This window comes from Rhinoderma darwinii, chromosome 11 (assembly GCF_050947455.1).
Source record: "Rhinoderma darwinii isolate aRhiDar2 chromosome 11, aRhiDar2.hap1, whole genome shotgun sequence".
NCBI classification, from domain to species: domain Eukaryota; kingdom Metazoa; phylum Chordata; class Amphibia; order Anura; family Rhinodermatidae; genus Rhinoderma; species Rhinoderma darwinii.
Window position 1 is genome coordinate 39,397,746 of NC_134697.1, and position 14,442 is coordinate 39,412,187.

The 14,442-nt window shown below is 43.0% G+C and overlaps 1 protein-coding gene across 4 annotated transcripts in view; it reads left to right on the plus strand.

Moving 5' to 3' along the window:
* The window catches only part of JMJD1C (jumonji domain containing 1C), a 250,851-nt gene that overhangs the window by 193,496 nt on the left and 42,913 nt on the right, over positions 1–14,442 (plus strand). For all 4 annotated transcript variants that reach the window (XM_075841133.1, XM_075841132.1, XM_075841135.1 and 1 more), the window contains one exon: positions 13,414–13,519. In XM_075841133.1, coding sequence (XP_075697248.1) covers positions 13,414–13,519 — 106 coding nt within the window. The remainder of the gene's footprint in view (positions 1–13,413; positions 13,520–14,442) is intronic.

Genomic DNA, 14,442 nt, shown 5'->3' on the forward strand with positions numbered 1-14,442 from the left:
CGTTCAGTTCTGTACTATGGAGACACAGGGACTGGTGCTGCCCATACCATGCCCCCTCGGATGCCGTATGTTGCGGATATAGGAGAATATCTTCGTAATACGCATGCGATGGAGTTTTCTAAAAATTGTATGTCGAATTTGTATGGGGAAGACCTCTGCATGCCTTCCATTTTACAGTCATACAGAGGGTATTTTTTCCGTCAGCAATCCCCCATGCCCTATTACAGCTCTGTACAAAACAGTCATAATATAGCCATATGCGTGAGGCCTTTCACATGAAGATCTACTGGACCAAACCATATAGTTCTATAGGGATTATATTTGATTCAGTATAACATCGAGAGGTCTTGCCTTGCAGCTATTTTAGGCCCTGTAAATGTGGTCTATGGTGACCTTTTCCGATGGGATGTCACGTTTGTAACCTTGGTGAACCCTGGACCTTACCAGCTTAATAGGTAACCACCATGATTTATGTCATGGGGCTTGTCTGAGTTTCTAAGCAGGAGGACAGCTGTCTATTGCTATTGTGTTTAAAGGGGCAGGCAAAATTACTGTAGACTGTAAGAGCCAGTTGAAAGATTGGAATAGCCAGACAATAAGGGTATGTTCACACGGCCGATTTTCGGGCCATAAACGCCCAGAAAAACGGCGAAAAATATGGAGGCTGAACGCCTCCAAACATCTGCCCAATAATTTCAATGGGAAAAACGGCAATCTGTTCCCATGGGGCGTTTTTTACGCGACCGTTTTTAAAACCGGCGCCTAAAGAAACACCCCGTAAAAAAGTGCATGTCACTTCTCGAGCCATTTTTGGAGCCGTTTTTCATTGGGTCAATAGAAAAACAGCTCCAAGAACGTCTGTAAAAAAAACGCATCAAAAAACGCTTGATGCTTTAAAAAGGCTGAAAATCAGGGGCTGTTTTTCCCTGAAAACAGCTCCGTATTTTACGGCCCCTTTTAGTTTACCGTGTGAACATACCCTAAGAACTACCATAGACTTTAATAGAAAATAACTTTTTTCTTTTTGTCATTTAGTTTGATCTGTTCTAATATCCTTTTACCTATTACCTAAACCTGCTCATAGCTGAAGATACGTTCTAAATACCCGCTGACAGTTGAGGAACAGGTTCAGTGAAGCCTTCACAGCTGTTTCAGGCCATCAGTTGTTTAGAGGTTCATGTGCACCTGCTGTTGTGTTCTGTCCATCAGGCGTTCATTGTATAGAGGGCTGATATCCACTATCCAGAGAGCGAGCCTCCCCAAGGAATGTTGTGCTGCTTGTAGTCAAGATAATCTACACAAGTCATAAATGACTGATATGGTGAAGGTTCACTGCTTGCTTTTCAAGTAACCATGGTAAGACCATAAGTCATCTTCGTGGGTAAGGAAGTTTTTTTTTTTTGTTGCTTTTCTTCAGACGGAACAAAGTTTCAGGCATGTTAAAATACAACCTGCCCAATCCTCCTTTCACTTGCTGATGCCGAAAGGCCACAATGCACAATAGATTGCTGGCTGATCCCCACAAAATAATTATGGATCTGCTGACATTAATCTAATGTGTATGGGCAGCTATAGACTTGAAACATAGTTAAAAACCGTATATAAAGGAATTGTTTGAACTTTGAATTTTCTAGTTATGCAAACCTTTCTTGAAATTGGTATCAGGATGTTTTTAGAAAGAATTGGTTTGTCCTAGTAAAGCCCTCTCTCTTTCCTAGTATAGACCCCCCTCTCCTAGTATAGACCCCCTCTTTCCTAGTATAGACCCCCTCTTTCCTAGTATAGACCCCCTCTTTCCTAGTATAGACCCCCTCTTTCCTAGTATAGACCCCCTCTTTCCTAGTATGGACCCCTCTTTCCTAGTATGGACCCCCTCTTTCCTAGTATGGACCCCCTCTTTCCTAGTATGGACCCCCTCTTTCTAGTATGGACCCCCTCTTTCCTAGTATGGACCCCCTCTTTCCTAGTATGGACCCCCTCTTTCTAGTATGGACCCCCTCTTTCCTAGTATGGACCCCCTCTTTCCTAGTATGGACCCCTCTTTCCTAGTATGGACCCCTTCTCTCTAGTATGGACCCCCTCTTTCCTAGTATGGACCCCTCTTTCCTAGTATGGACCCCCTCTTTCCTAGTATGGACCCCCTCTTTCCTAGTATGGACCCCCTCTTTCCTAGTATGGACCCCCTCTTTCCTAGTATGGACCCCCTCTTTCCTAGTATGGACCCCCTCTTTCCTAGTATGGACCCCCTCTTTCCTAGTATGGACCCCCTCTTTCCTAGTATGGACCCCCTCTTTCCTACTATGGACCCCCTCTTTCCTACTATGGACCCCCTCTTTCCTAGTATGGACCCCCTCTTTCCTAGTATGGACCCCCTCTTTCCTAGTATGGACCCCCTCTTTCCTAGTATGGACCCCCTCTTTCCTAGTATGGACCCCCTCTTTCCTAGTATGGACCCCCTCTTTCCTAGTATGGACCCCCTTCTCCTAGTATATAGACCCCCTTCTCCTAGTATATAGACCCCCCTCTCCTAGTATATAGACCCCCCCTCTCCTAGTATATAGACCCCCCCTCTCCTAGTATATAGACCCCCCCCTCTCCTAGTATATAGACCCCCCCCCCTCTCCCGAGTAAAGCCCAAGCCTTCTCCTGCTCCAAAACGTATGATATCTAACCTTCTCCCTCCTGCTGTTGTGTTTTTCTGGGCCAGCTTATTGTTTGTTTTTTTTGTTTTGTTTTTTTAACATTCAATTTTTATTGAAATTTTCCAAATAAACAACATTTGACATAAAGGTGTAATGTAACATACACAAGTATTACAACAATGTCATCAGCAGTGATCCATTTAGTTCACATAACATATTAACAAAGGGATGGGGGGGGGGGGGGGAATTGCTGAAATCTGTGTTATCTCCACCTCCACTTTATGAAATATTATCCAGGGATTCCAGAAGGCAGTATAAGAAGCATATCTATTTTGTCGAAGATAGAAAATGCGTTCGTATACACAATGTGTTTGGGCCAGCTTATTGTTTTTAAACGTACCCTCATAACTTGCCAACCACTAAAGCCACAAAGTTGCTTTGCGTGTCTGTTGGCTAGTCTTTTACTCCAGATACTATGTAGGATGATCTTTGGGGCGCATGCTTTCTGTCAAATTATAGGAAACTACCTGAGGCCTGATAATTAAAGCTCTGCGTCTACACCCTGATGGAGACTGTGCACACCCAGCCCATATTGTAGGTACGCCTTTGACCTGTTACACAGTTGCATTGTGTATGGGTTTCATGTGACACATTAACTAACAGATACATGACCTGTAATAACATCCAATTAGTCAGGTCACAGGGAGAATAGTTTCTGAAAACCATAACTGGGGATTTCCATGAGGCAGGACACTTGGCTGCCTACGATTACACTCTCTTACGTGTGTGTGTGTGTGTGTGTGTGTGTGTGTGTGTGTCCGTGTGTGTGTGTGTCCGTGTGTGTGTGTGTCCGTGTGTGTCCGTGTGTGTGTGTGTGTGTGTCCAGTTTACACAGGTAAGTGCTTCATTGTACAAGGTCAGCTGAGTTCATAGCAAGTAAAGGTATAGAATGTCGTTCAGCCGGGAGCCCCACTGCTATCGCGTTACAGTAGTGGAAAACCATCATTGCGGTACAACATATAAAAGTTGCTGTATTTTTAAGTGAGTTTTCCCCAAACACTTTTAATGTGTGGAGTCCAGGTCTTGCGGCTGTCTGGTACCTGCCTATGTGCTATAACATATACATACATACTTTGTCTACGTTTAAGACACTTTTAAAGATGTTCATTCTCCACCTAAAGTTATTTTCGATCATCCCTAGAAACCTTTCTCCTTTTGCTCAGTCTTTGGCTTGAATTGGCACTATCCTGAGAAGGATGACTTTTCTCTATCTTTTCTATGAGGCTGCTGTATTAATGGGATGCGCTGTATGCTTTGCTTTTCTTGCTGGTACATAAATATAATGGCTCTGGGGGCTCCAGGTGATGGGTTTTCCACGTAGAAGGACAAATATGATTTTTCTTTTGTTTAACAGTTGAGCCTTTCAAATCATAAATACTTCATTTGGACGGAGGGATTAATTGTTACATGGTTTTACGTTCTGGCTCATGCTACAAGACTTGGCACCTGTAGCCCAGATAGCAGGATCACCACCAACAGCAGTAGATGATGCACCAGTGTGAAGGGCGAAAGTTTTGGAATTTTTTTTAAACCATGTTAATGCGTGTGCCAAATACCATAAGTAAAATAGCGCAATTTCTGCAAAATAAAGCTGTGTTGCAGCAGTCTAAAGGAGGCTATATATGTTAAAGCCAGCCAGCCATAACCGTAAAACTACGATTATTAGGAATAAATTTAAAATTATATAAATGTCGAAACGCGTATTGAGACGGCCGGTGATACGCTGGGTAGCACTGTAGTCCGTGAGTTTTATCCCTCAATGGCTCAAACTGTACATCAGTTTAAATTGACTACTTATTTATAATACTAGTACTTTACTAACTCGATGTTCTGCAGCTACCATTGTATTTTCATTGTGGGCCTCCTGCTTTCATTTTATCAATTTGATTGATTTTGTACTATTGGTCGTCTACACTTGCCATTTTACCATTTCTCCGTGCGCACCGGCTCAATGTTGTATTTTTCTTTTCATTACCATTATATTTTAAACGGATGCAATAAAATTTCTATAATTTTAAATTTATTCCTAATGGTTGTGGTTTTCATGCTCCTTTAAAGTGTAGCTAAATGTTTGACAAACTTCTGACATGTCATAGTGACATGTCAGAAGTTTGGATTGGTGGGGGTCCGGGCACTGAGACCCCCACCAATCGCTAGAATGAAGCAGCTGAAGTTCTCGTGTGAGCGCTTAGCCGCTTCGTATCTGTTCGGCTATTTACGGAAATAAATTTATCAATGTACGGACTCCATAGAAAGTCTATGAGCCCGTACTCCGATACATTGGCTTTCCGGATAAAACCGAACAGCCACGAAGCAGCTGAGCGCTCGTACGAGCACTTCAGCTGCTTCGTTCTAGAGATTGGTGGGGGTCTCCGTGCTCGGACCCCCATCAATCTACAAACATTTTTATATATATATGTGTATATATATATATGTGTATATATATATGTGTATGTATATGTGTATATATATATGTGTGTTTTAACCTTACTTTGTTATTGGATCAACTATAGGATTAGCCATACCTGTAAGGCTGGGCTCTCATGTTGCAGTAAAAATGCAGTCAAAAAGTATAAGACAGCACATAGCGGTCTAAAAGGATTCCTATGCGCTGCCTAAATGAATGGAGAGAAGTGTATGACGCTGATTGGTCAGCGTCATACACTCCTCTGTACAAGGCCACTTGGTCTAAAGTAAAAGTACGCCCACTTGGGCATTAAGCAACTCATTAGCATAAAGCTAAAATCGCTAATAAAGTGGTGAAAATAGATCGTTTTATTAAATAAAAAGCAATACTGTCACCTACATTACAGCGCCCATCTCCTTATGTAGGGGATAGGGCACTTATAATGTGGTGACAGAGCCTCTTTAATATCATTTGGATGGCCGGGTGTCTGTGCGTCCCTTACCTCGTCAAGGGATGTCACCAAGTTTCCTATGGGAAGCAAGCAGAAGCAGTGTGCAGCTCCGGGCAATGTTCTGCAGGGAAACCTTGGGTCCTGGCATTCATATGAATGTTACTTTGACACGTACCACCTTTTGTTGCACACCAGGTACACCCCTTCATGGCAACTGTATTCATTAGTGGCAGTGGCAGGATAATGCATGCTGCAAAAATGGTTTAGGAATGGTTTGAGGAACACGACAAAGAGCTTAAGTTGTTGATTTGTCCCCTCAATCGATCGATCATCTGCGGGATGTGTTGGAATAACAAGTCCGAGCCGTGAAGGCCCCATCTTGCAACTTACAGGTTTAAAGGAACTGCTGATAACATCTTTGTGCCAGATGTCACAGGACACTTTCAGAGGTCTTGTGGAGATCCTTCCTTGATGGGTCAGAGCTATTTTGGTGGCACGAGGGCAATCTACACAATATTAGGCAGGTGTCTTTAATGTTATTGCTGAGCGCTGTACATTGAACAAACAATCGACCTCATGGGGATAGTGACTATAAGGGCATGACCACACGTGGCGGATTTCCTCCGCAACTGTCCGCATCAATGCCGCACAGAATCTGCGTTGCAGATTCTGCAGCGGATCTGCCCAAAATGTGCAGAAAATTGATGCGGACTAGCTGCTGCGGACTGCGGGAAAAGTGCTTCCCTTCTCCCTATCAGTGCAGGATAGAGAGAAGGGACAGCACTTTCCCTAGGGAAAGTAAAAGAATTTCATACTTACCGGCCGTTGTCTTGGTGACGCGTCCCTCTTTCGGCATCCAGCCCGACCTCCCTGGATGACGCACCAGTCCATGTGACCGCTGCAGCCTGTGCTTGGCCTGTGATTGGCTGCAGCCGTCACTTAGACTGAAACGTCATCCTGGGAGGCCGGACTGGAGACAGACGCAGGGAGTTCTCGGTAAGTATGAACTTATATGTTTTTTACAGATACATGTATATTGAGATCGGTAGTCACTGTCCCGGGTGCAGAAACAGTTACTGCCGATCGCTTAACTCTTTCAGCACCCTGGACAGTGACTATTTACAGACGTCTCCTAGCAACGCTCCCGTCATTACGGGAGCCCCATTGACTTCCTCAGTCTGGCTGTAGACCTAGAAATACATAGGTCCAGCCAGAATGAAGAAATGTCATGGTAGTAAAAACAATACGCTCCGCAGCACACATAAGATCTGCGGACTTCATTGCGGAATTTTGACTCTCCATTGAAGTCAATGGAGAAATTCCGCCATGAGTCCGCCACTGCTCCGCAACAGACAGAGCATGCTGCGGACACCAAATTCCGCTCCGCAGCCTATGCTCCGCAGCGGAATTTTACGCCTCGTCTAAACGAACACTGCTAAATTAAAGTGTAAGTCAATGGACAAACGGCACCGCTGCGGATTAACGCTGCGGAGTGTCCGCAGCGGAATTTAAGTGAAATTCCGCCACGTGTGAACCCGCCCTAATTGTTTCTAGTCTGAACTAAGGGAAAATGGTCACAGTAATTTCATCTGAATCATGTGTGAGTTAAAGGGAGGGGTTGTCCCGCAAAACACATGTATCCACAGATAGGGAATACATGTGTGATCGCTGGTGGTCTGACCGCGGGGACCCCAGCGATAAGGAGAACGGGAGACCGAAAGTACCCTGACGTGCTCCATGAGAATGGAGCGCTGGTGTGCATGCCTGACAAGCGCTATATTCATTTCTAAGGGACATTTGGGACCTCGGTCTCCAGCAGGTCCATAGAAATGAATGGAGCTTTGGTCAGGCATAAGCACAAGCGCTCCATTCGCACTTTCAGTCCCCCGTTCTCCTTATCGCTGGGGGTCCCATCGGTCGGATCCCCATCGATCACACATGTATCCCCTATCCTGTGAATAGGGGATACGTGTGTTTTGTGGGACAATCACTTTAATAATGTGTCATCATGTTTCCCTCTTGAGTTTTTAGATCATTAATCTTATGTCGGGCAGATATTTATCATTGCTTTATGGTGCTTTTGATTTTTATCAATTTCTAGAAAACTGACTAACAATGCATTCTAGATAGGCAGTGGACTTTATCATGTTACGAGCACCTGCGTGGCGGCTGAAACTTGCCTGGACTTGTAGTTCTACAATAACAGGGTAAGCAAAGGATGCTTGTCCTTGTCACATGGATAATGTATTAAACAATGACAGCATAGGTGTTAATGGTGAGAAGACTATTTGATGGTACATTTGTCTCTGGCCTGGGGTATAATGCTGTCCTGCATGCGTGTACAGTGACAGAGGCGACCGCATGTCCGCTTGTCATCAATGCTTCTTATGCAAGCTGTACACTTAACACTTTGCTGCTTATGTTGTTTTTTCCCTGTTTAAAATGTCCAGTTTTGCTGCAGATGTGCTTGTAGGTGTTGATCTGAGCATTGTGGTCATGGTGGAGACACCAAGAGGATCTGAGTATATACACAGTGAAGCTAACCAAATACAGTGCTGATCACCCAGCGTGGGTGCTTTGTACTACACTTTCCGTTGGTGCCCGCACTTCCTGCTCATTGTAACACTCGCTAGAAGAGAACATTGTGTACAAGAGATGCCTGGGATTTCTAGACAAAATGTGACGCGTTTAGCTGGATCTCCTGTGTGGACATGAAAATATCTGTGGATTGCCATTATTTTGTATGTGAAATATTACAGAGTGTTTGACCGTCTCTGCATCAGAGGTGAGCGAAATCAGATCCTCCTGGCCAAAGAAACTCGTGAGTACAAGGAGATGGAAACATAGATGTGGTTCGTACATAGGTCAATACTATCCGGGGTTCATGGTTGCCTCTGTATTAGAGTAGATACAGTGCTGCTCTTATCCTAGGGCTGTTTTTATAAATAACACTAATATAGTTCTGTCACTGAGTGCAGGTGGCTCCTGATGGTGGGAAGGGACAGCATCTATTAACCTACGCCCCTCTATCCGGAATCATGTGAATATAAATTTATTTACATTAGGAATGAATGAAATATTGTAGACTACTTCAGGAGTCAATGTAACTGTTTGGCGACCCAAAAAATAAGACACCAATTTTCAGTGTTGGGACATGTAGTGCAGCGATATCTGCTGTGATAGTAGCAGACATGTAAAGGGATAAAGGGACTACAATGTATATATTGCTTTTTTTAAAAAAATCTATTGACTTGTAAATTCGAAGCTCCTCGTTTCTGCTAGCAGCCTCCTGAACAAGCAGTGTCTCTTAAGTGAGGAATGAATGAAGTTGGCAGCGAAACATTACAAGTATTCTGCATCGTTTGGAGAAGCCAGACTCCTCAGACAAAGCAGTCCTGTTCAAGGAATAGGAGGCCATTGTAGCGCGTCCCTTTATGATAGTAGTGTACGCTCCGAATCAAAAGACAGGTGGCACGGCAGCTGTAAAAGGAATATGCTAAAAATCTACGTGAAGAACCTGTAGTGCGATTACATGCAGTGGTTATTTCCATAGTCCTATGCAGTCTTTAGTGATTTCATTTAATAGTAATGTAACTCATAAGGCCAATATGTCGTTTCCCCTACATATTGTTGCATTTTATTTCCAATGAGGTTTCACTTTAGATTTTCTATTTGTTTAAATCACATCTGCTTAATGTATGTATCGGGGTTATATGTATGGGGTGGGCCACGAAAAATAGTATCCTGTTTCCCCTGTGCGGTTCGTACCGGATAATGGGAGAATGGCGTACTTATCCATTACAGGAGATGTTGGAAGTGGTTTTCGCCAGCGTCTCTGCAAAGTTGTGCCCGTTTCATCATGTTTAGGAACAACACCACGAGTTCAATATTCCGGACATGAATTACAATTTGCACTTTTTTAGTTTGGGCACGGTCTAGGGCTTAGTTTTATAGTCTGTCCTTCAGGTAACCCCACAGACAAGTCGCACACCATTATGTCTGGTGACTGGTGGCTCATTGCACGTTCTTGAATGCTGCATAAATTCAACACAGGGATGAGTGCGACGTATGGGAAGTTGCCCGGTCTTGCTGGAAGATGCAACGCTCACACTCGTGTATAACTGTTAATAGAATTTCCATGTTCGCGGTTGCTTTAACATTTTCAACAGATCATTAAACCCAAAAATCCACTAACCCATACCTGCGCACCAAACACCAATTTTTGATTCATGAAGTGTCTGTTTGCGCATCTCGTGTTAAGTTTCTGTTTGCCAGCACTTATTGTTCTGCAAATTAACACTCCGTTAGATGGAACTACATTTAATCGAACATGATGTATTGCAATGAGTCCAAATGGCCTTAACTTGCGATTAAACTTTTCCATCTCTTGGAGGAATTTTAGACCACTCTTCTTTGCAGAAATGGCCACATTGGAGAGATTTTGAGCATGAACTGCCCGTTTAAGGTCTTCCCTCAGCATCTTAAAGGGATTTAATTTAAGCTTTTGACTTGGCCACTGCAAAATCTTTCGGTCAGCGGTGGTTTGTGCCTTGCAACTCTCCCATGGATTTCATTTTTGCCCAGTGTCTTATTGTGGAATCGTGTACATTGACCTTAAAGGGGGATTTCCGATGAAAGGAAAAACTATTCATTATTTTGCTTTTGTAAAACAAAAACGTTTTAATATACTTTAGTTTTCAAACATGCAGGGATTGCAGGTTTTCAGTCCCCGTCGCATGGACCCGGAAGTTCGGAGCTCTTGTAGCTGTGACATCTCGACAAAGACTCTGGGGGAAGGAGCGCCGCCCTCCTCTGTGTGTCGGTGACGTGAATGACTTTCTCGGTCTTTGAATCTGCCATGACCGGGGAGGGGCTGGCTTAGTTGATGAATTTAACCTAATTGTTAATTGAATTTGGTTATCTGATTGATTTAGTAAACCAATTACTAGGGCCAGGTAGGACTGAACAGCATTTTTCCTCCAATAAATGAAATCATCATTTCAAAACAGCATTTTGTGTTTACTTGGGTTATTTTTGTCTAATATCTAAAAGTAAAATGATGACCTGACACATTCAAGTGTGACAAATATACAAAAATAGAATAAATGGGTAGGGATGAGATTTTTTTCACAGTACTGTACATCGGCCTCCACTATCTCAATTCTTGGTTGAGTTGAATACAGAATGTTGGACACTCGCGCACAACACTACTGCCCTCCGGAAAGAGTGCCACTCGACCTGTAGGGAAGGATACGATGGGCCTCATGCATTTCATAAACTGCTACGGTAAAATGAAAGCTGAATTCTGATTGGTTGCTACGGGCAACAGAGACATTTTTATTGTAGGACCGGTTTGAATGAGGCCTGACGAGCATTATCCTGTGCAAACCACACAAGGGAAACAGGTCTGTTTTTCATGGCACACCCTGTATATTAGAGGTTTTCTATTGATGTATATGAATATTCTTGCTGCTTGGCCACTGAACATGTCAAAAAGGCCCCTGAAGGGCTCTAGCTGGTCCTTACAGTCTACATTGTTTTGTCATCCCTGATCCATTCCCTTCATCCTCTGTATATCTTCTGGACGCTGTACAATATGGTAAAATAGTAGGGGTTAACACCTAAAAGTTCAATAGAACAAAGACCTCTAGCTATGGGAGCTTACAATCTGTATTCCACTCCCAGGAATCTTTCTAAGGCCTCATGCGCACACCCGTCAGCCGTTGTACGGTCGTTAATGACGGTCCCGTCACACACGGGCTGCACACGGATGGCTTCCGTGTGTAGCCCGTTGTTTCACAGACCAAATTCAATGCAAAGGCCAAGACTGTTACGTTAAAAACGGGCAGGAGTAGGACCGGCACTACTTTTGACGAAATGGCTGCACGGTTCCATTAAAACAACGGAAGTGTGCATGGCCCGATTGAAATGAATGGGTTCAGGGTGCTATCCGTGACAACGGATAGCACCCTGAAGGAAAAAACTGAAGTGGGCATGGGGCTTAAGAGCCACCGCTGACTACTAGAGCCCATGGCTTTTAATGCATGGCCTACATTATGGCATTTTTAACATCTGAGGCACTTGTCTTGAAGTTCCGGTGTTTTTATAGATTTACAAGACTGTACATAGAAACGTCTTCAGATACCACAACCATTTACATCACAACCCCCTTCTTTTACCTCTAGCCATTAGGGGTCTGGTTTGACATGTATGATTTGAAGGTTTTGTCCCATGACAATAACATTTTTGTTTTTCTTTTACGCTTTATCGGATTTTAAAAACCTTTGGAGGCCTCTCTGTAAAGCTGTTCTGTTGCTCTAATCACGAGTCATCTGGTGACCGTGAAATGGATCTTGTATACATGGTGGGCGTGTGGCCAGACGGTGGCAAAATGTAGCATTCCATGGCGGAAACTTCAATGAATGACCATGTAATCCATGGATCGGCTGGGTCTGGTCTCCGTTCTGGCTAACAGAGGGCGGTTCCGAATGGGTGACCCTTTATTACATTCATAGACATGAGACCATTCCTTTTAAATTAGAATATTTCTTGGTTGGTGTGTTTGATCTGTCACATTACTTAAACTACAGCTTCTCTATGGGAAAGTTCTCCCTGAATCCAACTCCCTGCCTAGGAGCTGCTCAGTAGCTTTTCATGGGAGTTTGGTAGTGAACATAGTGAATCATGCAGATGTTTTTATACCACAAAGGTTTGTGATCAGTACCGTGAGGCTTTCCATTGTTCTATTGAGCTTATATTGTAATTGTATATTTGTGTTGAATTTACCCTTAAATAATTTAGTAGTATAGATCAATAAACAGAAATGCCTTGTATATTAAAGTAGCTCAGGCTGAAGGTGTGGCACAGCAGTTTCATTTACTTGATGTACAGTATATATGAGGTCTTTCAAAGCAATATTGGTATATGAGACGTGTATATTGCTGCTTACAGGTTACTCAAGTGCTTCTCTCATTAAAATACTTGGTGAAACTCCTGTCACCCCCTTATTAGGGCCACAACTGTACATTTTGTTATGCGCTTAAAGATGACCTGTCCCCTCTCCTGACATGTCTGTTTTAGTGAATACTTGTATTCCCCATAAAATAACCATTCTGGATAATTTTTTGTTAGAACCCTGCGTTGTGCCGTTCCTCTGTTATTCCTCCTAGACATTAATGAATAAATTGACAACTCAGGTGTGACCAGTTGTGGGTGTGTCCCTACACAGTCTGGCTATGTCCAATCAGTGCTGACCGAGTGAGACTATGGAGGGACACACCCCTATGACAAGGAGAAAGGTAAAACCCAGTTGTCAATTTTTTCATAAATTTCTAGGAGGAATAACAAAGGAACAGCACAACGCAGATTTCTAAGACCACATGTTCCAGAATTATTGTTTCATGGGGAATACAAGTATTTACGAAAACAGACATGTCAGGAGATGTGACGGGTCATCTTTAAGGTGTTCTTCCTCAAGGGGGACTTGGGTCAGGGGACACCACAGCTTCTGGCATGAAGTCTAAATGATGGATACATAGACAATATTTTCCTTGTACATGTCCTCAATAGTGTTTCCCTATGTCGTAGAGCATGCTGGCAGTGTACACGTTCTACTTCAGTACGTCTAGTCGGTGTGATATATACAGTAGATGGCATAGTAAGCTCACTGCTTAAAATAAATGCATTTTTCCTTCTTCGCCAACGTGGTGTCTACAGTCTGAATTCACGGCTTGTACGACTGGACGCGAGTCAGGATTCCGATCTTGATCCTCTATGCTCCTATTTATTGCTTTACTTGTGTACACTTCTGGATCAATGGGCGTACTAATCTAGTGGTTTTCTTGTATTTATAGGATGAAGTTGACAGTCTAAACCCAGTTCTCAGGGACAACCCCCAGCTTCACGAGGAGGTGAAAGCCTGGGTTAAAGAACACAAGGTTCAGGAGATTTTTATGCAAGGTGAGTGATTTCTCTCTGGTACTAGGGTGTATGAAGAACGAGCGTCTATTTACTTGTCTGCAGCTCGAACACATAAAAGAAGCTTGTGTAGACCATGTGTAGATAGTTTTATGCGATTTTCCTATTTTAATATAAAATAATGATTGTATTATCTAATCCTGTTTCTTTAGGTCTGATCTTTAACATGTAGGTGACCTTACTTCGCATTGGAGTCCGTCACTGTTGTGTAGTTAGACATTCCCAGCAATCTTATAAGATCTCTAATTTTATATGAAGACATATTCTATATCCGTGATTAAGCAATTTACAGGAAATGAGATTAAATAGTTATATTAAAAAAGATCCTAAGGTATAATACGAAATAGAAGCACTCCCTGTACACGTGAACCAGATGTTTATGGAATTCACAACCTCTTTTTATTTGGGGAACAACTTGTCTACTGTTCTATTAGGTCATTCAACTTCATAACTGAATTCTGCATCATTCTACCTTTGTGTTTGTGTTTATTACAAAAGTAACATTTAAAAACTTTTACCATGCAAAGTTGAGTCAGATGGGGAACACTGTAGTAAAATATTCTGTAGAGAAGAAGCTGCGTAGACTTTGTGCTGCATCAGCAGAACCTTCCAAAGGTTCAAGGGAATTTGTCACTGGTACTTAAAATATATCCATAAGATGCTCATGGTATTCTGGTTCAGCGGGTGCTACTGTAGCAGTGTCAGTCAAAAGTGCACCATACACCAAGTACGACTCCTCCCAACCTGATTCATAGAAAGACATCACAACACTTGTTGCTGTAAGAGGTTGTAGCCACGACCACATCGTGCCTCGCGTATCATCGAGCCGGAGAAGCCTTAAATGGCTTATGTTTTCGAATAGCGCCCTAAAATGGCATTGTGGTACCGTTAAATAGGTTCAATGG